This window comes from Rattus rattus, chromosome 10, assembly GCF_011064425.1.
Source record: "Rattus rattus isolate New Zealand chromosome 10, Rrattus_CSIRO_v1, whole genome shotgun sequence".
NCBI classification, from domain to species: domain Eukaryota; kingdom Metazoa; phylum Chordata; class Mammalia; order Rodentia; family Muridae; genus Rattus; species Rattus rattus.
In genome coordinates, this window is record NC_046163.1 from 71285894 (window position 1) to 71311204 (window position 25311).

General features: G+C 47.2%; 1 protein-coding gene across 1 annotated transcript in view; it reads left to right on the plus strand.

Moving 5' to 3' along the window:
- The first annotated feature begins 1828 nt into the window (after positions 1-1828).
- Positions 1829-25311, plus strand: part of Lamb3 (laminin subunit beta 3) — a 39967-nt gene continuing 16484 nt past the window's right edge. Inside the window, exons 1-6 of the mRNA XM_032915276.1 lie at positions 1829-1984; positions 18587-18701; positions 19168-19241; positions 21045-21236; positions 22894-22957; positions 23229-23422. Of these exons, the coding sequence (XP_032771167.1) occupies positions 18593-18701; positions 19168-19241; positions 21045-21236; positions 22894-22957; positions 23229-23422 (633 nt within the window). The 5' untranslated portion in view covers positions 1829-1984; positions 18587-18592. The remainder of the gene's footprint in view (positions 1985-18586; positions 18702-19167; positions 19242-21044; positions 21237-22893; positions 22958-23228; positions 23423-25311) is intronic.

Below are 25311 nucleotides of genomic sequence, written 5' to 3' on the forward strand. Positions count from 1 at the left end.
ACACACCAGAAGAGGGCATCGGATTCCATTACAGATGGTTGGGAGCCACCATGTGGTTGCTGGGAATTGAACTCAGGACCTCTGGAAGAGCAGTCAGTGATCTTAACCGCTGAGCCACCATCTCTCCAGCCCTCTCTTACTTTTCTTAAAACTGTCAGGCCCACCTTTCCCCAGAGCACCCTGCCTCTCCCCAGAACACCTAACCTCTCCCCACACCACCCCATGCTTTTCCACACCACCTCACCTCTTCCCAAGACACCACTCTTCTTATCATAGCAATCCTGCAGTCCAGTTTTCCTAGTATGGTGACACCACAGCTTCACCCCACTGTGGCCCTGTCATACTGGAGACCCTGTCAATTCAGGAAAAGACCTGCCTGTAGACTTTGGCCTGAGTACCTTTGACTTGTAGTTAAGCTCGGGTTGAAGCCCTGAGAAGCCTGCGTTAGTCTGCCCGTCTGCCTATCTGCCTGTCTGCCTGTCTGCCTGTCTGCCTGTCTGCCTGCCTGCCTGCCTGTCTGCCTGCCTGCCTGTCTGCCTGCCTGCCTGTCTGTCTGTCTGTCTGTCTGTCTTTCAAGGCAGAAACTAAGCTTTGGACCTCCCTTTCGCTATCTGCTGCAATGGGAAGTCCTCCTCCCTCCTCCTGCACAGTCCCCATGTTCCCACTCACTTCAGAAGAGGAAGCTGATCCTGGGGTTTCCCCAGGGTTCCCTCTAGGTCTCCACTACCTGGGACAAATGTCCCAGATACTTGCTATTGCCTACAAATGTGACCATTTCTCAGAAGTGTCTTTGTGAAGATCCAGGTTAAGGACTTGGTGAGGCCAGTGGTCTAGCACAATGAAGAAAGGGTGGGGAGGGAGGTTGACCACCCAGGATGCTTTGTTTCATTCCAGGTGACCTCTCTGGGGACCTGCACTGGCCCATGATGACAGCACTTTTCCTCCTGTGGCTTGGTAAGCATCCTTCCCTCCTCCCATCTCTCTGTGGTTCAGGGGGAAGAGGCTTCATTGCCTCGCTCAGAAGGCTCCCTGGGTCTTGTCCTCACCTAAGAGTGATGTGTGATAGTTTCCTGAGTCCCCATCTCTCACTCTCAAACTTGCCCCAGAGCCTCCGTTCTCCTGGAATTCATGGCTGCTTGCTTTCAGGCAACGGCTCAGTTGTTCAGCTGTGCAGACAAAGTAGAAATAACGTGTACTTTCTCAAAGTTCCACCAATGTTTCAGCCAACAGCCTCATCTGACCTGTGGCCTGGGGGATTACACAGGCACCAACGGTGGACACAGAGTTTACATGACCCAGCGTGCATCTCTAGAATGAGTCTGAAACCACATAAGATGGCACTGGTCATGTGTTAGGATAGCTGCTGGTTACTGATACTGAAATTTCTCTCCCATTTCCTTTTACTGACAATGTAGTTTGAACATTTCATACCTGTATATGGTTTCACGTAACCCAGGCTGCCTGGATTTGCATTCCTTATGTAGCTGAGGATAACCTTGAACTCCTGATCCTATTGCCTCTGGCTCCTGAATTCTGGTATTATAGGTGCACATCACCATACTTGGTTCCGCATTATTGAGAACTGAACCTAGGACTCCATGCACTCTATTAGCCGTATTACAATCCCCAGCTCTCCCCGATCCTTTTAAAGCTTAGGTCACAGGATATGGAACCCTTTACCTCCCTGAGTCAGGACTGTAGTCATCACATTGACACCAGTGAAGAGAGGCCCCAGTCTTGCTGGTGTCATCTCCCAAGGAGAGAACATTGGAGTGACCAGCTGGGATTTCATCTTCTGGGGATGCTCCAACATTCCCCTGTAATTGCAGCCTTGCCTGGCCTCCTTTGTGTCCAGCAACCCTGCTCCCGAGGGGCCTGTTACCCACCTGTTGGGGACTTGCTCATTGGAAGGACTCAGCTTCTTCGAGCCTCGTCTACCTGTGGATTGACCAAGCCTGAGACCTATTGCACCCAATATGGACAGGTAGGTCCTCCTTCCAAGACCTCCAGAATTAACAGGACCTCTTAGCTCTGAGGGTAAAGTTGGCATCTTTGAAGTCTCTGGGCTTGGGTGAATGCTGGCCTCTCCAGTCTTAGCAATGGGAAATGTATATGTAATGACTTCTTAGCTATGTAGAGTGTAACATAACATCTCTGGTAAAGCAAGGGAGCTGTGGAGAGCGATTCAAACTACGTCACAATCCCCCTGTGGCTCTAGCTCTGGGCCATTGTGAGTGGGGTAACAGGAGAATATACAATCACAAGCTAGAGTGGATTTGTGTCCTTCCCTGTGTAAAGGGGTAGTGTATTTGTCAGCCCTGGTGTTCCATATTCACCAGCTTGGCAAATGAAAGCATTATGGATCATTTAATAAATGAAGAAAGGGTATAGACTCAGCTGATGATGGGAAACGATGTTGAGTAAACCCACATCACACTGCTTTGAGTGCCAGATATTGCCACCTGTTGGGTAATCAGCTTCTTCTTTTCTCTCAAGCATCTTTATTTAATAATATACACACTTGTTATTAGATTAATTTTATAAGTCAGGAGGTTCTTTATGACATTCTATACATTCTGTCATGGTTAGTTTCAAAAGTCAACTTGCAACAACCTAGAATCATTGGAGAAAGAGCCTCCATGGAAGAATTAAGTAGATCCCATTGGCCCGTGGGCATGTCTGTAGGGGACTGTCTCGATTATTAGCTGGTGCAGGAAGACAAATCTCGTTGTGAGTGGTGTCATTCATTCCCTGGACAAGGCCCTGAATTACATACATGAAGCAGAAGAAGCTAGCTGGGTGCTAAGCCAGCCTATAGGCATCATGGGAGCTTTCATTGTTCTCTGCTCTTGACTGTGGGGGTCATGTGATTAGTTGCACGTGTTTCCGCCTTAACTTCCCTGACAGGAAGGATGGTAGCCTGCAATTGAAAGCCAAGCCCTTTCCTCTCTTGTGTTGCTGTTTGCTATGCGTTTTATCACAGCAACCCAGATAAAAGAAGAACATAGGGATATATACTATGCTTTTATCTCATTCACTTTCTCTAGCACTCTTTCTTTTGTATTTTATTTTTATTTTTTTAAAGAATTATTTATTTATGTTATGGATATGAGTACACTGTAGCTGTCTTCAGACACACCAGAAGAGGGCATCAGATCTCATTACAGATGGTTGTGAGCCACCATGTGGTTGCTGGAAATTGAACTCAGGACCTTTGGAAGAGCAGTCAGTTCTCTCAAACAGGTATATACTGCATCTCCAGTGTATGTCCTGCTGTTTCTTCCTTCCATACTCCCTTTTCCTGGACATCCTCCCTCACATTTGTTCTGTTCTCCCCCTGGATATTTTCACTTCTGACTTAATTTCATATATGCACATGTGGTTGTATATAAAATTTAGAAACCACAAATGCGAGAAAACCTCTGATATTGATCTTTTCAAGACTGGCTTAGTTCACTTGATATATCTACAGTTGCATCCAGTTTCCCTCAATGATGTAATTTCATTCCTTTTCATAGCTAAAAAAGGCCACATTTTTCTTATACATCCCTCTGTTGCTGGACACCCAGGTTGGCTCCATAACTTAGCTGTAGTGAGCACTGATGGCCAGGTTTACTGCTGTGAACAGACACCATGAACAAGGCAACTCTTATAAGGGTGCCATTTAATTGGGACTGGCATATAGGTTCAGAGAGTCAGACCATTATCATCAAGACAGGAGCATGGCAGCATCCAGGCAGGCATGGGGCAGGAGGAGCCAAGAGTTCTACATCTTCATCTGCAGGCTGCTAGTGGAAGACGGACTTCCAGGCAGCTAGGGTGAGGGTCCTAAGCCCACCCTCACAGTGACACGCCTACTCCAACAAGGCCACACCTCCTAATAGTGCCATTCTCTGGGCCAAGCATATTCAAACCATCACACTAGGTGTCTCTGATGGGTTGGCTTAGTGTCCTGTGGGCAAATACCCAGGAGTGATATGTCTGGGTCATATGGAGGTTGTACTGTTAGGTCTTTGAGAAACCTCCATGCTGACTTCTGCAGTGCTGGAGACTACTTTGCATTCCCACCAGCCCTGTGCTAAAGGGCTCCTTTTTGTCCATAGCCTCACTGCATTTGTTGTTTCAATTCATCTTTTATTTAAAATTCATACAATATGTTTTGGTCACATTCTTTCCCCTCCAGATTTCACCTATCTCCTCAGCTTCATAATATTTTTTTTATCTACTTAGAAAAACCTAAAGCCTAAAACAAACAAAAAGCAAGCAAACAAACTAAAATCACACAAAAACATAAAGTTGGCTTTGGTTGGCCAATTACTTCTCAGCATAAGGTCTGCCCTGCAGATTGTTAATAGACCCAATGTCACACTGTTGGAAGAACATTGCTTTTTTTTTTCTCTTCCACCATCTGTCAATCACAAATAGCTTCTTGGTTAGGGTGTGACTTTGTGTGCTTTTCCCCTCCAGTTTGAACCTGTGCAGCTTTTGTGAATGCTGTCACAGTCCCTGTGAGTTCATGTGTGCAGCTTGTGTGTATGCTGTCATAGTCCCTGTGAGTTCACATGTGCAGGTTGTGTGCATGCTGTCATAGTCCCTGTGAGTTCACATGTGCAGCTTGTGTGCATGCTGTCACAGTCCCTGTGAGTTCACATGTGCAGCTTGTGTGCATGCTGTCATAGTCCCTGTGAGTTCACATGTGCAGCTTGTATGTATGCTGTCATATTCCCTGTGAGTTCACATGTGCAGGTTGTGTGTATGCTGTCATAGTCCCTGTGAGTTCACATGTGCAGCTTGTGTGCATGCTGTCATAGTCCCTGTGAGTTCACATGTGCAGGTTGTATGTATGCTGTCACAGTCCCTGTGAGTTCATATGTGCAGGTCATATGTATGCTGTCACAGTCCCTGTGAGTTCATATGTGCACCTTGTGTGCATGCTGTCACAGTCCCTGTGAGTTCACATGTGCAGCTTGTGTGCATGCTGTAATAGTCCCTGTGAGTTCACATGTGCAGCTTGTGTGTATGCTGTCACAGTCCCTGTGAGTTCACATGTGCAGCTTGTGTGTATGCTGTCACAGTCCCTGTGAGTTCACATGTGCAGGCTGTGTGAATGCTGTCACAGTCCCCGTGAGTTCATATGTATCTCAAACTTGCATCTAGAAAACGCCATCACCTCTCTGACTCTTACAACTTTTCTGCCTCCTCTTCTGCGTAGATTCCTGAGCCTTCAGGAGAGTGGGGAGATAGAGGCATCTCATCAGGCCTAAGCACTTAAAGCCCCTATTCTCTTCCCACTGTCCAGTTGTGGGTCTCGATGCTAGCTGCCATCTACTTCAGGAAGAAGCTTCTCTGGTGAGGGTGGAGCTGTGCAGTGATCTACATGTCACCAGGAGTCACTTACTGCTTTTCTTTCACAGGATAATAGTTTCCCTTTAAGGTCATGGATATCTAGTCTCAGGCTCTTGGTCACTTTAGTGGTGTCCTATATGGGCTCTATCTCATGGGATGGCCCCTAAATCAAATGAAAACTTGGTTACTCTCATTAACAATGTGTGCCTACTGCACAGGAGGGCATGTCTTACAGGCAGGTCGCTATTGTAACTTGCAAGGCTTGTAGCCAGGTGAGACGATTGCTTTTCCTTTCTGGTAATGTGTATAGTACATCCATAACTGTGAATGTCATTATGCATGGAGCTTCCAGTTGAGCACCAGCTCAATTGCTCTATGTTTGATCACATCAATTTGTGGTATCTTCAGCAGTAGGGTCTTACTGTCAGGTAGAGAAGGTTAATCAATAGCATTAGATTGATTAGTGAGGGGCAGTCTATAGAACTCTTTTTTTTTTTGGTTCTTTTTTTCGGAGCTGGGGGCCGAACCCAGGGCCTTGCACTTCCTAGGCAAGCGCTCTAACCACTGAGCTAAATCCCTAACCCCTCTATAGAACTCTTTAAGCCAACAACATAAAAAGATGCAACCCATTGCTGTACTGGGCATTTTATTTGGAAGCATATAATGTTTAGAAAGGGCCCTATATCTTATTACAAAGATCCATGTTCGTCACTGCTCTAGTCATAAGAGCCTGAATCAGAAACAACTTAGTTTACATCAAACGATGAATAGATAATGAAAATGTGATACATTTACACAATGAAATATTATTCATTTGTTAAGAAAAAATGAAATGTGAAGGTAAATGGATAGAACTAGAAACAGCTATCTTGAGTGAGGAAACCCAGACCCAGAAAGACAAACACTGCATGTTCTCTTTTACATGTGGATGTTAGCTTTTAAGCCTTAGACATGTGTGTTTCACTTAGAATATCCAGAGGTTAGGGAGGTAGTAAGAGATGAAGGGGGAGGAGAGGATCCTCCTAAGGGAGGGTGAAGAGAATACAGTGTTATGGAGAGATAAAAAAGAAACCAAAATAGGGGGATTAAAGAAGGAAGATGAGGGTACAGGTAAAGGAGGGAACATGGGGGAGGGACAACTAACTCTAAAGGCCTTCTGAAAAACCACCTGGAAACCCATATATATATATGTGTGTGTGTGTGTGTGTGTGTGTGTGTGTGTGTGTGTGTGTGTATCCACCTAAAATATATACATATATAAAAGAGTTTAATGAGGTTATCTATGATGGAGAAGCAGAACCCCAACTAGACATCATATATTGTTCATACTCTTAGCAACCATGGTTCTCCTGGGGCAGATGTAATTGGAAGGCATCTTTGATTTGCATTTCTCTGATAGCTAATGAGACTGATCCCCTTTTTGTGTTTACTTGCTATTTATATTCCAACTTTTGAGAACTGCCTCTTATTAGCCCATTCATTGACATTACTGTTTGGGTTTTTGTTGTTTAGTTGAGTCCTTGGTATCTTATAGCTATTAACCTTCTGTTGGATGTAAAGCTAGCAAAGTTTTTTTCTTCCTTTGTAGGCTAGCTCTTCCCTTAACCATTTCCTTTGCTGTACAGAAGCTATCTGATTTCTTAAGGTCTTATTTCTTGATCATGGGCCACAATTCTTTAGGAACCAGAGTCCTGTTCAGGAAGTCCTTGATTGTGCCCACAACTTCAAGTGTTTCTCCTTTAGTTTCCAATCTTGTATCAATGTCTTTGATCTACATGGAGCTGATTTTTGTTACATGTGAGAGACGGGGATCTGGGTTCATTCTCATACATGTGGACATCCAGTTTGCTCAGCTCCGTTTGCTAAAATGTGCAGTCTTTTCTACAATATTTATTTTGGGGAGATTTGCCCAAAGTCAGGTGACTGTGGCTGTGTGGGTTTATATCTGGATCTAGTGCTCCGTCGTTTTCCACTAATACAATGCTGGTTCTGTTCTTGCAGCTCTGTAATATATCTTGAGATGAGGAATGTCCTACCTGTAGCACTATTTGTACTGTATTGGAGTACTTTGGCTCTCTGAGGTCTCTTGTGCTTCCATATGAATTTTAATGTTGACTTTTCCTATTTCTGTGACAAGTGGGATTAGAATTTTGATGATGCATTGATGTTTTTGGTAAGACACTGATCCCCGTCTCTCACATGTAACAAAAATTCTCACTGAATTAGCTCTTCTGATCCGTGACTATGAGATCAGTTTAAAGTTTGCCTTGTGCAGGCCTTTTGCTTCCTTGGGTAGATTTATTGCAAGGTATTTTAAATAACTTGGCCTTTTTAAGGGTTGTGGTATTCTCCCACAATGCCCCTGAACCTTTCCTTTGGGCACTTCAGATTTCTTTTCTTACCCCTCAACAAGGTGGGGACTTTTTTCACTCCTTCATGTTTACACGTGTTGGAGTCTTTCTGACTCCTTGTCTCCCTCTCTGTTGCCTGACTGGCCTATTTTGTTTTTGAAGATAAGGCCTCACTATATAGCTCTGGCTGATCTACAACTCACTATGTAGACCAGGCTGGCCTCAAACTCACAGAACTTACCCACTTCTGCCTCCCAGATGTTGAGATTAAGGGTGTGTGTCATCATGCCTAGCTTTACTTTAACTCTTTATATCAAGGCTGAGTCTCCCCAAGTTGCCCAAACTGGCCTTGAATATGCAACGCTGTGCTCTCAGCCTCCTGAGTAGCTGGGGTCCTTAGTCACTTCACTGCCTTCAAAGTGAGCTTGTACAAGAGAGTGGCGGGAAAGCTTGTCAAGAGTGTCTGCAGACTCTACTGGAAAAAAGAAAGAGGAAGAGAAGTGGATGATTGCCTTTGACCCTGACGAAGGAGCAAGGGTTTTTGCCCATACACATTCCCTGGCTGCCCTGTCCTCAGGACCTGAAGGAAGGTATTTGAAGTGCTCTTGCCTCACTGTCCATTCAGGCGCTGGCATTCTTGTGGCTATTTTTAATCACAGAAGGAACCGAGTAAGGACTTTGGAGATGCCTGGTGAAGACAGACGTGCTGTTTCCATCGTCACCCACTTGGATATAGGAAGCCTGCTTGACCAGGTTGGGTAACAGACCACTCCCTGTGGGTCAGGCAACAGGGGACCTTGCAGTGCTAAGCTCTCTAAGCAGTAGAGAGAATTCAGGTGCCCACCTATAGACCTCCCCCAAATCATGTGCCACTAAGCCCAGGCCTGATTTTCAGGGGGAGACTTCTGCTTTCTTCTTGAGACTGGCTTGCCCCAGAAGATGGAGCAGAGAAAGATAAGTGCCCCATTGTGGAAGATATCCTCCCACACAGCCTCTGAGGAGAGCTTTTTCCCCGAGTTGGCCTGGACATCTGGCTTCTCCCTGGCCTGCCCTCTGCCTCTTTCAGCAAGCGCCCCCCAGGAACTGGCCTCTTGTCCTGCTTATAAGCAGCCTCCTGAGAGCAAAGTGGGGTACTTGCAAAAGAGAAGTCTAGACTGTTGCAACCCTGGGGACGGGTAAATATTAGCTACTTTCTGCTGGGAAAGTGAAGAAGCTTTGCCTCCTTTTTTTCTTTTTCTATAGGAGAAATAAATCCAGGAAGCCTTTTGCAGAGTAGAGAATGGGACACCTTGGAGGTGATGTAGAGTTCCAGGTCTCCTGCCAACTGCAGTGTGACCTTGGGCAAGAAATCTGGCTCAGTCACTCTAGCCAGTGTGGGACACAGTGGTCTGAAGGGTGCCTCTTTGCCTCTACAGTCTTGGGGATGAGCTGGGTGCAGACGGTACCATCTCTCCTGTGTCTCCTGCTCTCTGCCTTGTTTCTCTTTTTTCCTTCTCCGTCCTATATTTTCTCAAAACCTGTGATTTTTCAATGATGAACACACACACACACACATACACACACACACACACACACACACACACACACACACACACACACACACACATGTGTGTGTGTGCGCGCGCGCACCCTGGAGGTGCAGAGCTTCCTCCTCAGTCCTATGTTGGGTGCATTGATGGCTCAGAGCCCACTCTCAGCAACACGTTGAGCAGACCCAAGCCCTTCTCTCCAGGACAATTCGTGAAATGCATCACACCAAAAATCTTCTATAAACTTGCCAAGTGATTATCATAGCACCTTGTTATTCCTGTGAGCTGCAAGAGCATTTGGACTCTAGATAGGAACAAGGAAATGTTGAGTTTCCTGAGTGTTTATGCAGGGAGGGGTACTAGGCTGTTAACATCTCACCTGCTTCTCTGCTTTCCCTGCATATCCCTGGAGTTGAGGCTTCTCTTCTGTCTGTGTAGGGGTCACAGTGGTGGCCTCTTGAGGTGAAATGAGGGCCAGTGTAGAGGGACTTATGACCTCACACATCTCTGTCTCATTTCACCCAACCCCTCCTCAGCTGGGCTGGGTGATGGCAGACAGTTGCAGGCATGCTGGGATTCTGTCCAGTTCCAAAAATGTTCCTTCCAGCTTCTCGCCTCAAGAAGTGACTCCTCTGCAAGCCAGTCTTAGCCTGTCTGCACGTTCCTTCCCCAGCCCTGTTCTGCCTCCATGGCTGGCTGGACACTGTGGGCTCCAGTGCTGGCTTCTTTGGATTTCAGCTGCATGTTGCAACCCTTGTAATGGACATTGGACATAGCTATCTTTGTCCAGTTGGACCTCCCCCTACTTTGCCTTTCTGGGCTGGCCTGCCTTCCTGACCCATTAATGGTCTGTCCTTGAGTGTGGGCTATGCTCTACCAGAACTGCACTGCAGTTTCCTAGTTCTAGACAGTCTGCCTCATGCTTTCCTCATCTGGCTCCTGTGTCTTCTGGGTAGGCTCGTTGTAGAGATACTCTCTCAGTCCCAAGGCCTGGATTACGTAATATGTGACACCCTCGAACACTGATGCACCTCTGCACTATTCCTGAGCCGCAGATGGGAAGGAGCAATGGTTGCATCCAGTTCAGGAGAGGGTTGTGAGGACTGTGTGGTAGAATGTTCAGAATGAATACAGAGCTTGCAGAGGCCTGTGCTCCTTCAGGTTGCTCTTCCTTCCTCCCATCCCTCCTTCCCTCCTCTTTCCCTCTGCCTCCCCCATTCCCTCTTTCCCTTCCTTCTTGTATCCTGGGGGCTGTTTCTACTCATGGAAGCAGCTCTACCCACAGATCTCCTGAGCTCATCTTCCTTGTCAGGCCACTCACACACCCCATGGAAGCCAAACCACCCTGATCTACCTTCCCTGATTCCTAAGGACACTGCTGCCAGCCAGATCTCTCTCTTTCTCTCTCTCTCCCCCTCTCCCTCCCCATTCCCCTTCTCTCCCCTTCCCCCACCTATCCCCCTCCCCTCGCCCCTCCCTCTGACTGCTGGAGAAACCACAGTCAATCAACCCTGATTGGAGACTGAGGTCCTGGTTCTGATTCAGAATAGAGTTGTGTCTTTGGGAAAGCTCTGGCTCCAATCTGGATCACCATTTCTCCGCATAAGAAACTTGCCATTTGCTCAGCCCTGGCGTCTCTGCCAGTCTTTCAGAGGGACTGCATGGTGTTTTGGGATCATTGTATAATGGCTGCCCATGAGCAAGGCTTCCTGAGGCAGAGACCCAGAGTCCATAGCTTTGTCAGGATGCTTCCAGCCTGTTTTCTGCTTCCAACAATTTTGACAGCATGTGTCTGATCTGTTTCTCAAATGTTCTACCTACTCCACCCCACCTCCTTTCTGAGGGAAACTTAATCATCCGTTGTCTTAATGACAGTTTTGCACAGCACATTCCCCAGGTTAATTATCTGTGTAAACCAAGCAGCTGCCATTTTAGTCTCTTGCAAAGGAGAGAGCGGCAACCAGTTGGAGATACCTTCCTCCTCAGCACTTATAAGCACATGAGCACCCACATGTCCACTTCTGCCCACACTAGCCCCTGCTTTTCCTTGTTTGGAAATGGTCTGCTTTTGTGACCTTCAGAAAGATTAATGTGTAGGCAGAGGTGTGTGTGTGTGTGTGTGTGTGTGTGTGTGTGTGTGTGTGTGTGTACACTCACTGTATTAGCTGTTTCTCTGTAACTGTGATCAAACATTATAACCAAAGGAATTTTCCCCTCTGCCTCCCTCTTCTTTCCACTCCCTTTCCTTCTTTCCCTCCCTTCTTGTCTTAAGGAAGAAAGGGCTTATTTTAGCTTCTGTCAACAGGAAAAGAGTCCATGATGACGAGGAAGACACTGTCTTGGGAGCAAGAAGCAGAGAGCTCATGCTTCATCCGTCTACAAGAAGACAAAATCAAGAGTAGGAAGTAAGGAAAGGCTCTCCACTCTCAAAGCCTCCGTCTGGAGAACCTATTTTCTCCAACAAGGAGTCAGAAACAGCTCCATGGACTGGGTGCTGTGTGGTTTAAATACATGCACCTCTGTAGGACATTTCTCATTCAAACCACAGCACAGACACACACATTGCACTGCTTATGGTGTCTTACTGTGTGGCAAGATATATGTCAAAAACTCTGTAAGGAATAGATTATTTTATTAACTCATTGTTTGAAGGAAGGCTTTATTTTGGCTCACAATTTGAGCCAAACTCATCATGGTTGAGGAGATCATGGCTGCAGGCGTGTATGAGGCTGCTGGTCACATGGCATCCATAGTCAGGACGATGGATAGTCATAGCAGCAGAGATGAAGGCTGTACTCAGCTTGCTTTTCCTTTTTATTCTGTCTTGAAAGCTACCCTGTGGAACGGTGTCACCACTGTTCAGGGTTTCCCCTCTTCAGCAAGACTGCCAGGAAACATCCTTAGAGTCATACCCAGAGGTTTGTTTCCTAGATGATTCCAAACCTAGTAGAGCTGGCAATGAAGATTAACCATCATGCACACGTACATGCATACTCACACTACACACACATGCACACACACATGCATGCATGCACCACAGATACTCCTCTTTCCAAAGGGTTTTGGGCTGCTTTCTCTATAAAATATTGGCTTTCCTGTTCCCCAACTCTGAAAAGGCCTAAGGGCTCAGGCTTCTCCCACTGCTGCCGTTCTACTCTTCTGGGTGGGCACTGCAGATTTCCTTATTTTAATGTAGTCTCCCTCAGGGAGGGTCGGCCATTTAGACCTCAGCAAAGGTCGATATATCAGAGACATAGGTGAACTTTTGCCAAGGGTCCCAAGAGAGTAAGTGCCACCCATGAGGGGATGGAAGAAAATGGAAAGGAATGTTGGAGCAGGATAGTTACTGTCAGAGGGAAGCAAGACCTGGTCACACACAGTATGGGGCTGTGAGCTCATGGCTACCATGGGCAAGGGAATGGGATTGTGGAGCTAAAAGGACAGAGGAGAGGAGAAAGGCCTAAGGGAAGGCTTGGAGATGCACACATTCTGGCCTGACTTCTCACATCACCCTTCTTGGGGTCCAGGCCCTTATTAACATCAAACATGGCCTTTGCTTCAGAGGGAATCAGGGATTTTTCCCCCTGGGTCACGTGTGAGTTGCTGTGGTCTAAGAACTCAGATTCAGGTCATTCTTCCAAGTGACAGTTACACTGTGGAAATGGTCACATGAACTGCCTGATGACACTCAGCTTCTGGGCTGGTGGAAGCTTGCTGTCTGCTAAGCTTATGCATTTAGAAGGTTTTACCCAGCGGTCAGTGGGTGTTGGGCACAATGCAGAAGATGGGGAAGACTGAAGATAACCCAGACCTTTCCTTCTCTGAATCTACAGCACTCGGATTCTCCACAGTCATGCAGTTCTAATCACCTTTAGAATCTTTAATGCAGGTCTGGTGTTTCTAGGAAATTCTCCTCATGCCTCAAGCAATGTCCTCCAGGCTGTCTTTGCCAGCTGGGTCCTCTGTGGCTACAGCATGGACTTAGAAAGCCATTGTCAGGGGTAGAATTGACTTCCCACTCTCAGCATTAGAGACATCTTTGTTTTAGAGGCATCTGCACCTTTTGAGTGAAGAGGAGAAGAGAGCAGTGTTTAGAAAAATCTACTTAGTCTCTGTCATGTGGAGCGGTGGCCATGCGGCTTCTGTATGCCTTTAGTCAGAGTGGCACAGGGCAGTATGGACTCAGGTACATGAGTCTCTACTTCATCCATCAGTTTCCCAGCCAGGAGGCTGGCAGTACCCACCGTGCAAGATGCAGTATATCCGAATCCGAGGTCTTGGAAGGGTGAGCCAAAGGTGTGCTGGTAGTGCTCGGGAGAGCAGGTGTAGTGTAATTTGGAGGCGTGTGGTGAGTCTGGGCTCTATAATCAGCTTTGGAAAATTGCCTTTCTCAATTTAGTTTAGACAGTGATCTAGCTGTCTAAACAGTCTGCTCTAAATGAGAAAGGAGAAGAAATTGAAAATGGCTGAATGTCCTGGCGCCTCTTCCCACCCAGTACCTGCTGCGGGCCCTGACTTTAGCTTTTTGTTGGTTCTAGGGAAACTCCAGGAGGCTGATGAACCCCATGTTGAGGAAGGGCTGTGGGGTACCTTCTCTGGCCTCCCACAGTTCTTTCCTGGGAACCAGGTTCCCAGCAGGCCTCTGGTCAGTGTCTTCTTCTCCTCTTGATTCTTTTGTCCTGCCGGACACCCATGGTCCTTTGGTTTTCTGGAATGAGAAGCTCAATCCAGGGAGTTTTAACCTATGTTATGACAAGGACAACTTCTCATCACATCCATCTTGTGCTTTACATGTATTTTCTTTCTTTTTTAATTTCTGTAGAAATGGTTTTTTTCCCTCCAAGACAGCAGGCCTTTTGGTTTGTTTTATTTTGTCCCTGGTCTCCTCCTTCGGGCCCTGGCTCATCCAGGGCCATGACCCTGGATGTAGCTTTGATGAACATGAAGCAGCCCCCTGGACCATCCCTGAAGGGAACTGCATCTCGGATAACCAGAGCTTGCTTTCCCATTCTCCCCCACTGTTCTTCAGAGCCTTCCCATGCATGCTCCTTCCTTCTCCACTGTGATTCAGGCCCTGCAGGCTCTTGTTCATTCCTCTGCCCTAGTTTAGCTCTCTGGAAGAACTTGTCTTTCAGCCAGATTGCTCAGATTCTAGAAGGCTCCAGGAGAAAGTCCAGCCTCTCCAGCTGGAGAGAAAGCAGGAGCCAAACTGGCTGGAGGCCTGGCAGGCTGGACTGATAAGAATGCAGCATCTCTTGGATAGCACACAGAGAGTATGCTGGCTACGTGACCCAGGGAGGGAGGCAGCAGCTGCTGGGAGCAGCCATTACTCTCAGCAAAAGGGGCACATAGGACCTGTGAGAAGAGCTTCATACACACTAACACACACATGCTATTCAGAAAAGGAAACTGAGGCCAGAGGGAAGGCACACAGCTTCTCTTCAATCGAGCTTCTATTGTAGCTGTTCTATTTCAGGCCCATCGTGCTGGTGAGTTGACAGCATAGCTACTTAAAATACTTGTGTGGAGCTGGGGCTTAGCTTCTCTTTGAGCGCAAAGCCAATTCCCTGTTCAGCTGTTTTACCAGACATGAAACCCTTAGTGTCTGAGCCCAGGAAGTCATCCGATCCCTCATCAGTACCTGTACACGTGGAAGGGTGGTGGAGATGGCTTGAGGCCCCCATGCTCTCTTTATGACTGAGGACAGTTCAGAGCAACGAGCCCATACTGACACTGAATATCTTTAACATATTTTATTTATAATCCTGTCTATATTCCTACATATAAAAGTCAATACTAAATACATAAAAGTTTAAACATATCAAAAACTAACCAGAAGGGGGAAGGAGTCACCTACAATCCTGTTAGAGAGATATTAAGTTGAGCTCTATGCTTATAGGTCAAAATAGATGAGTATTGGCAATTTTGTGTGTGTGTTTTTTCCCTACTATGTTGGCATATTTCCTTCCAAATGTAGTCTGTTCTTTAAAAAATATATCTGAGATTATATCATATGTATGTATGAATTTAGGTTTACCTTTAACCCATAAAACATTGTAATGTAATCCCGTCCCCATGCAATTGCACAGTTTTCATAAACTCTTTAATAATTACATAACTGTCAGTTGGGAGCACCAAGGCCATTTCTACCATCTCGGGCTCCTTGTACAATGTCCTAGGCTAAGAAAGAAAGAGCCTTGTATTGCGTGCTGCCGTGGCCAGCAAGGGATGGGCTCAGCTCCCAGCCTGGGGTGGGGAGCTCGGGTGACAGCATTTGCCAGAAGGCAGCTGGCCCTTGTCTCTCCTCCGGACATGTGCTGAGTGCAGACAGAGTGGAGTGGAAAATATGCTTATGAGGTGGGGCAGAGTGAGGGGAAGGACTCACTCCCTCGCCAAGGACCAAATAGGGTCTAGAGGGGCCTCCTGCTCTAGTCTTCTCTTGCCCAGAAAAGATGACGCTGAATGCCCAGGCATTTTAGCTAGTGGTACATCTCTCATCTCCATGGCAGCTACACTGAGTTGGCTGGAGAAGCTGGGTATTTCCCAGAATGCTCTCTGCTATGGGCTTCCCCAAGGTCATCTTGAGGGTCAGCACGAGCCCTGCTAGGCGCTCTGTGGACGAGGCAACATGCTTTTGTCGATGTCTGTCACTCAGCAGCTTCCTTGGGGTGAAATAGAGAAATACTGTTTCCTCAAAGGGCTGCTGTGAAATTCAATTGTTTTTTTTTTTAATTCTTTTTTCTTTGTTTGTTTGTTTCATTTTGTTTTTTGGGGGTTTGTTTTGATACAAGGTCTCTTTTAGCCCAGGCTGGTATTGAACTCACTGTATACCTAAGGAGGACTTTGAACTTCTGATTTTCATGCTACTCAGGGCTAGGATTGCAAGCATGTGCCAGCATGCCTAGCTTTTCTCTACTAGGGATCAGACCCAGAGCTTTGTGTATTCTAGGCAACCATTCTACCACCAGACCTCTTAAATAGGCTCTGATATTGACATTGAAATGATCTAATACAGTTCTTGATACCTGGCCAGAACTCCCTCAGTTAATTTCATTTTCTTAAGAGTCTTGTTACGTTGCCTACTCTGACACACCAAACTTGAGTTTAAGCTATCCTCTTGCTTTAGCGTCCTTGAGCAGCTGGTGGCATAGGCACGTGGCTTAACCTTAATACCCGATTCCTTACTTCCTCTCCACTCCTTTCAGACATGCTGAGGTCAGGAAAGAGACAGCTTATTGATCGTGCGGATGAAAATAGTTGGCACATGTTGAGCATTGCCAATCATTGCTCATCCATTCATTCATTCATTCATTCATTCATTCATTCATTCATTCATTCAGCAAGTGCTTAGTCAGAGCTAGCGGTGTCCTGGCACTTTCTCTATGCGTCTATGCTGGGAGGCAGTGGGGGAAGGAATACAAGCCATCGTTCTTATGGAGAATACACTGTAGAAGGAACAGTCGACAGAAATCAACAGAAAGTATATAGCGCAGCAAGTGGAGATGTGTGGTAAGAGAAATCCAGGTGGCTATGCCCAGGATGGAAAATGGCTGGTAAGTGGTAGGCACAGTCTGGTTTACTAGGCCATTTTAGCTGTGATAAGGAAAGGTGAGAGTACTGTTCCTTCACTGACTAGGACTAGGAAATAAGAAGTGTGGAGGAGAGCTGAGGCCCTGGGAGCAGGACACTCAGTTCCCCTTCTTTTCTGGGCCAGTGCTGTGAGCGCACAGAGGAAACATGGTGCTGGCAGGAGAGAGTCCATAGCTCATGAGCAGGTCCAGCATGGTCACGTGAGCCTGAGCAGAGGTCCCCATGCATAGGACACTGATCAGGCAGCATGTAGCCTTCCCTGCACGCGGCTAAGTCTGAGCAGCTGGAAGCTGATGAGGTGAGATTAGAGGCCTGGGATGTGTGGAGAATCAGCAAAGCCCAGTCTTGCCCAAGCCTTGCTTCTACTCGGGAGGGAACTTTGAGCCCTGTGGGTTGTGCTCTTGGATTTGGGGCAGGGTTTGGGGTTATGGCTACTCAGAGAGAGCAGGTGCTTGTGTGTGGAGCCCGAGGAAGCTGGGGCAGGGCCACACTGTGACTGTAGGGAGTGGTGTGCTCCTAGGCACAGACTCAGAGACGAACCACCCCTCTGGTCACCCACATTTCTCCGTTATCTCTGCCTTGACCTGGAGTCCATCCACATAGCTCTGTAGTTCAGTCCCATGTCCCGCTCAGAGGGAGGTATGGGGCACGGGAGGTGTGGGTATTGTTTACTAGGCCTGCCTCAGGAAGACAGTTGTGTACTTAGTGTTGTCAGCTTGATGGACATTAGCACGAGTCCAGCATTTGGGGCATGCCTGTGTGGGGTAACCTTGATTATGTTAACTGTGGGTTTGACTGAGCTCCTGGGCTACATAAAGTGGGGAAAGTGCTGAGAGCAGCCCCATGCTGCACTTTGACTGTGGATGTGATGTGAGCACCCAGAAGCTCCTGCAGCTTTGACTTCACCAGTACGATGGGCTGGTTCCCTCTATTGGCAGAAGGGCTCACTGAGGCCGGGAAGAGGGCGTATGAGGGAGGACCTCTGCTTGGTTGTCTGGAGGGACTTGGGCATTGGGAACTGATCTTAGTGACACACAAGTTGAAATCCTCTGAGGAAGCAGAGGCTTTAGCGATGGTCGGAGAGATCTGACAAGGGCAGAGCGTATCTTGAATAAACTCTTTATTAAGTTGATTGGTCGGAGATCTTATTACAGCAACAAGAACAGGAACTGAGACAACTCACTTCTCTCCTGTGGACAGGGCATCTTGGAGCTGGGAAATGGTAGCCAACTGTGGGCTTCCTCAAAGAGAGGTGCAACCTCCAGAGCCCAATGCTATGCCTGGCACATGGGACGTGCTCAACAAATACTCGAAGAATGACTCTAATTCAACCCTCACTCAGCTTACTGAGTAAAAGGACAGGGTCAGGGAGGAAGAATAATGGAACCAGCACCAGATCCTCCAATTCCCTTGTTCTCTTCTGTGTTCCCTGACACAATAGATGCTAAGTCAATGTTGGTTCCTCCCTCCTCCCCCCTGCACATATCCCACCTCTGCAGTTTTAAGGCAATGGCACAAGTCAAGATTGTGTGCCCCTTCCCCAAACCCAACATCGGTTTGCTTTGCTGTACCTAGGAAGACCACAGAATTAAACTAAGTGATGGCCAGTGGCCCTGGGATAAGAAATTCATCTTTCTTAGTGTTAGTGGCATTGGCAGGTCCTCTGAGGGTGGAATTCCAGATGAAGACATGTGCTAGGTTCCCCCCAGCACATAGGGGAGAGCCCTGCAAGGACCCACGGCTGAGCTGTGCCACTTCCCTCCCCCACAGTGGCAGATGAAATGCTGCAAGTGTGACTCCAGGCTGCCTCGCAACTACAACAGTCACCGAGTGGAGAACGTCGTATCGTCTTCAGGCCCCATGCGCTGGTGGCAGTCCCAGAATGGTGAGGACCTGCTACGTGCAGGAGCTCCACAGGCTGGGGCACACGGAGGTGTTCCAAGATGATTTATTGGGATTTCTGTGGCAATGGGTGTGGGAGGTGGGCAGGCAGAACCTTCCAGCTTTACTTTGGGGGTAAATGAGGAAGTGTGCTGGGAGAAAACCACATCTGCTTCACTTTGCCCTTGTCTCTGTGGGTGGGTGCATGGAAGGACTTGTGTCTTGGGAACGAATCTGTTTATGACGGACAGGCTAGGATCCTCTGAGGTATCAGAGGTGTCAGTGATGATATCACCACCTGACAAGGGCAGACTTGAATATATAACACAAGCAGAAACACACTGGTCTGCTCCGTTCCCAGAGGTGGCTCAGTCAAGGTTAGAGATGCTCTGGCTACCCAGAGCTGATGTTATCAAGGCCTTTGAGGGTGTCGGGGAGATCATCTTGTCTAACTTTTCTTGTCCTTCCAGATGTGAACCCTGTCTCTCTTCAACTGGACCTAGACAAGAGGATGCAGCTTCAGGACATAATGATGGATTTTAAGGTTTGCTCTTAAGGACCTCAGGGGATAGGAGAGGGACCTGGACTGACAGAAGAATACAGTGCTTTATCTCCCTAAACTGGAATGGTGGTATCATGTGCTTGGGGGCCTCTTTCAGAGTAGGGACACTCACTAGGATCTTACATTATGGTAGCAACAGATGGCTGGCCACCAGGAGAAGAAGGCTCCTTCCCAGCCCCTTGTTCTGGTCATGTTGCAGTTGCAGACCCTGGTCCTCTCTGCAGACAACGTCTTCAACCTGTTTAATCAACTCTATTCTGGCTCATACAACTTCCACTGGGCTTGGTTGCTTTTTATGATTTGGATATAAAATGTCCCTAAAATAGCTCACGTGCTGATGGCTTGGTCCCCATTGGGTGGTCCTAGTCATCAAGAGGTAATTACATCATGAGGACTCTGATGGAACCAGTGTATCAATCCATTGATGAACTGATGATCTGTGACATTATTTCAAAGTGATGGAGGCTTAACTCTCCTCCTAGAGCCAATGGTTTCCATTCATTCGTGACAGGTCATGAGAGGATCTAATTTTATTCTTTCTACAGAAATAGTCAAGCGCAAAAGGATAAAGTTTCGTTAATAAGACGAGACAATCAGGAAAATCTATAAGATTCTCCAGAGTGTGGGGTGAAGTGTAACAGGACCCAGTTTCTTGTATGGCTGAGGAAGTTGGCTCTGAGGGCCCTGCCCTACAAAAGGTCAAAGTATTTTGAGAAATGCCAGCAGTGTTTGAACAGAAGCCCAGTCTCTCAAGGTGACAGTTTTGAAAGGCAGTGTTAGCTCGGATATTGTTAAATGCTTTCACTGCTCTACTGTCTCCCATTCATGTGTCAGGTTTGGTCACGCACATACGGTAGAACTGGCATTGTGTGTTAGAAATAGAAAGATGTTTAAAATGAAGTCACGATGAAGCTGGATTCAGTGGCATTGTGATGAGTAGGGGGAGGGCTTCTGTCAGTTTCTGGAGACGCCTTTGGTGGTCACATCTGTGGGTACGGCAGTGGGCCAAGGTCAGAGATTCTGATGAGCATCTTGCAGTTCACAGGGCAGGCTGATGGCTCCTTTGTTCAACCTCCAAATAGGAGCTATGTTGGAGCTGAGAAATCCTGCCTAGAAAGCAGAGAATTGACTAGTCAGGACAATGGTGCTGTTTCTGAGGGAAGTCAGAAGCTAGACTGGGAAACACAGCATGAAAAACATGGGCAGAAAAGAATGCAAGTTAGATAGGTATAAAAAAAATCTCCAAGCAGAAGTGACATTTATACTTCCAATAAACAATGGGAAGGAACCCGCAAGGGAGGAGTGTTTCAAGCAGGAGACCAGTGGAAAGATTGAAGAGGGGATAGGCTCACTGAGGTGGGAGCTGGTGAGGGCCAAGCAAGGAGCACAGAGCCTTTGCACACAAGCTCAGGTTAGGGTTTGTTCAAGAAGGGTGGGTGTGTTGGTCTTCATTCTGTCACTGTGACAAGACACCCAAAATACAGAAGAGCTTAACAGGAGAAGGGGAATGATTTGGGTCACAGGCTTAGAGGTTTCAGCCTGTGATCACTCAGTCCTGTTGCTTTGGGACCAATGGGGAGGCTGAACGTGATGGTAGGGTGGCTTGGGATGGGGGTGGGGCACTGACACCTGTCACTTTCTACAGTCCTTGCTCTTGCTGGGCCATCTCTCTCTCTTCTCTGCAGGAGCCTGCTTCTGTAGTTGTGTCCCCCTTGGAATACCACCAGTACCTTTTTCCCTCTGTCACTCAACCCTGCTCTACATCTCTGCCCCATGTCTCTCCAGGGTCTCATGCCAGCTGGCATGTTGATTGAGCGCTCTTCTGACTTTGGCAAGACATGGAGGGTGTACCAGTACCTGGCGACAGACTGTGCCAGCACCTTTCCCCAGGTCCACCAGGGCCAGCCCAAGAACTGGCAGGACGTCCGGTGCCGGCCCTTGTCCCAGAGGCCTAATGGGCATCTGACTGGGGGAAAGGTAGGTACAGGGGACCTGAACCAGCAGTCAAAGGGAGGGAGCCTGTATCTCCCAGTCAAGTCATAACGTGTCAGGTCAGGTCATCTTGCTGGGACCTTCCAGAAACATCTTGCCATATCTCTGGCATCCTCAGCTCTAACTTTCCCCAGCTTCCTCCTATAGGGCTCGTGGGATCCCTCTGTGGGCTTTGTCGTAAGATTTTTGGGGTGGCTACTTACATACAAGTGAGCAAAAAACACATGTAATTTCACTTTCAAAAGAGTTACTGCAAAAATGAGTTTTTTGTTTTAATCTATCACTCTGCCAGATTGTAGGGGAATTCAAGAATAACCCAGAGCTCCAAAGACAGCTGCAGTAAAAATTACAACTTGCCTCTAAAAACGCCCAGAACTTTCTCTGGGAATTTTCCCTATATGGTCAAACTCTTTCCCAAAGCATACCCCATTCTATGTGGAGGAGGCTATAGCTTCCTTTTCCCTCAGAAGAGAAGCAGCTCAGGTGACGGGCAGGCTGAGTGCTGCCCCCCTGTGGCTGCAGATTTCCTTGTGTCTACCTAATAGTGGTCCTCAACCTTCTGATTCCTTCATGTTGCAGTAACCCCAAACATAAAATTATTTTCATTGCTGCTTTATAACTGTAATCTTCATAACACAATCACTATCATTATGAATTTTAATGTAAATATCTGTGTTTTCTAATGGCCTTAGGCAACCCTTGTGAAAAGACCATTCAATCCTAAGGAGTTGCGACCACAGGTTGAGAACTGCCAAGCTACTTGGTTAAATTTTCACTCAGCCTTTGTGCCCGCTTGTTCCTAACCCTGAGCAGAGACCAAGGCTTCTTCCTCATTTGTAGGGGGTTGAAATGAAAACTTGGTGGGATATGCCAAGTCACATATGGTGAGCGGTTTGTAGAATAAATAAAAGCACACTCAAAACTGAGGGTGACCAGGGAGGGCGGCCAGCACTATCCAGTCACTAGAAAGTTACCACCTCCTGTGCATGAAAATGTCTGACAAAGCTTATTGTTGTGTAAACTAATGTAAAAAGCTAACAGTAAGGCTGGCGAGATGGCTGAGTGTGAATCAAGTGCTTGTCATGCAAGCCTGGTGACGTGTGATCACCAGAACCCAAGTAAGGCTCAAATGAGAAAACCAACTCCACTGAGTTGTCCTCTGGTCTCCATACACATGGCACACCAAGCACTCCATATGCATCATTTAACACACACACACACACACACACACACACACACACACACACACACACACACTACCACCACCAGTACCACCAGCACCACCACCACCACCAACAACAACAATAAAGCCCTTTAACTTAAAAATAAAAATAAAAATAAAAAAGTTAGTATTGCACAAGCCCTCCTCTGTCTTAGATGATATAGCAGGACATTCTTGGTAGACCTGTATTTTACAACACACACACACACACACACACACACACACACACACACCCTGTGTATGCTCTTTTAGGGTCCAGTGGTCATCTGGTCTACTAGCACAGGTGCAGGCCTAATAGCACAGTTTGTCTCAGGTTTGAAAAGGGGTGCAAGGGGAATGAGGATGAAGGGGAAGGAAGGCTCCTAAGCTTCCTGCACATTGTCATTCTCCACAGTCCCAACCTTTCTTCTCTCTGATCAGGTCCAACTTAACCTTATGGATTTGGCATCAGCCATCCCTGCATCTCAAAGTAAAAAGATTCAAGGTTTGTTTGAGTCCCCATCTTTTCCATGGGCCTTGGGGATGGGGGTAGGAAACAGCCTGGAACCTGGGTCACTGAAACTTCCAGTTCCCTCTTACTTTCCCCAGTATGGCTGGGAAGTACTGCTTGTTTCACACACCCTCCAGGGAGATGCTTCGAGAAGGCTGAGGGAGGGATGTCTGTGGTCTGATGGGAAGGTAGGAAAGGAGATTCCATTGGCCTTTAACTTCCTGTCTTTATTTTTACCTCTCCTCTTTGCTGGTGCCACTCTCAGAACTAGGAGACATCACGAACTTGAGAGTCAACTTCACCAAGCTGGCCCCTGTGCCCCAGAGGGGCTCCTATCCACCCAGCGCCTACTTTGCAGTATCACAGCTACGTCTACAGGGGAGTTGCTTCTGTCATGGACATGCCGACCGCTGTGCCCCTAATCCTGGAGGCCCTACAGGTTCCACCACCGCTGTGCAGGTGACAACCCAGGGTGGGTAGGGTGGAGTGGAAGGAGTAGGACCAGAACAGAGCCATGAAGCAGGGCAGACACTCTGTTTAAGTTGTATATATTTTTGGTGACATAGCTCAGTGGTAGAGTACTTGCCAAGTATTCGAAAAGCCAGAGAAGTATAGGGGGATAGGTTGTGGGATGGGGGCTTGACAGGGTGTGCATACCTGGCAAGCCCAGAACACTTAGAAGCTAGAGGAACAGGAGCTCAAGGTCATTTTCAGCTATAGAACGAGTTTAAGACTCTGGGAGCTCAAGGTCATTTTCAGCTATAGAACGAGTTTAAGACTCTGAGAGCTCAAGGTCATTTTCAGCTATAGAATGAGTTTAAGACTCTGGGGTGCACATCATCTTGTAAAGAAAAAAAATCCCTAAACAAGCAAATAATAAAACAACAACGATGATGAAAGACATAGAAATTTAATAAGTCTCTAAGAACAAAGAAAAACTTACTGTTTCAGAAACCTAACCGTATACTTAGGTCTGCATTATAGCTGGGGATGGTTTCAGCTCTCAGCTGAATGTACAGGGAAAGCTGACAAAGTCTCTCAACCTGGCTCTCACGGCATTGCTACACTATGGAAATTACTGTGTACATAGGAAAATATTATCATGAGTTATAAGGTGTGAGAGCCAAAATAACCTGTCTGGGCCTCTGCTCTCAGATACTCTGACTTAATTGCTGACGTTTGAAGCCTCAGGTTGTACTTCCAGTGAAGTTGAGAGCCAATGAGTTTACTCATCTGGCAGTAGGGTGTGGGACCAGGTGAGGGGTCAATGCTTAGTCTGCACCCAAAGTCCACCAGACACCAGCCAGTATTGACATAGTAAGGTAGAGAAGCAACAGTTTAGCAAGCTCTGGTGATCCTAGGTCAGGGCAGAGAAGCTACAATTTAGCAAGCTCTCTCTGGTGGTCCTCAGGGTAGAGAAGCTACAGTTTAGCAAGCTCTGGTCCTCAGTCAGCCTGAACAGGAGGACCCTGGGAAGAGGAGATACAGTGAAAGACAACCTTTTGTTTGCAGTTCCCAGGGGGGGTCAGTTCCTCAACCTAAGGGTTTTGGCATAGCCTGGTAGCAGAGAGGCAGCTGGAAGTCACAGCAGGAGACTGAGGAGGGAGGTTAGTGGAGAGAGCAGCCCAGTCTTGGCTTTATCCACTTCTGGGCCAATTCTTGCTGGAGGCTACAAAGGAGCCCAAAGGGAATCCCCAGGATCTCTCTGGGTATAGGAGACAGATAAGGAGAGCCTGAGGAGGAATGCGGGGGTGTGAGGAGGAACCCACAGAACTGTACCAATGCCTTGCCTCTGCGGTTCAAAGTTCAAGTGGAACTTGGCCAGGGCTCTAGTGTTGTAAAAACACTGTCTAGGTGACTGTGCATATAGCCAGTAATGCACTTTATTGAGTTAAAGGAACCTAGGCAGGTCCAGGCAGGAGGGATAAATATGATCTGTTTGGCTAATGGATGCAGAAATGAATTATGGCAGGCAAAAAAGAACCCATCAGAATTGGCTAATGGGAAATGCCAGCTTGTGTGAGTAGTGGCTAGAGATTCAGCTGTGGCAGAGAGAGGAGAGGAGCTAAGAGTGAACAGGTCCCTGAACACCAGGCTGTGGGGGCGGGGCTTAATTGAGGGAGGCAATTAGCATACAATAGTGGTTCTATTTTTATATCTTAATGAGTGTGGTAACAACTCACAATGCATGTTCTACCAGCCAAACAGCTTAGTCACAGATTGCCAGAATGAAGCTGCAGAGAGCTGCCAGCCTCCTGAGGCCCACAGTTTATTAGTCCAAGGTCCCTTATTTCCCACTAAGACCTGGCCTGTATGACGCAGGTATCAGGAAACACAGGAGAGCCTGT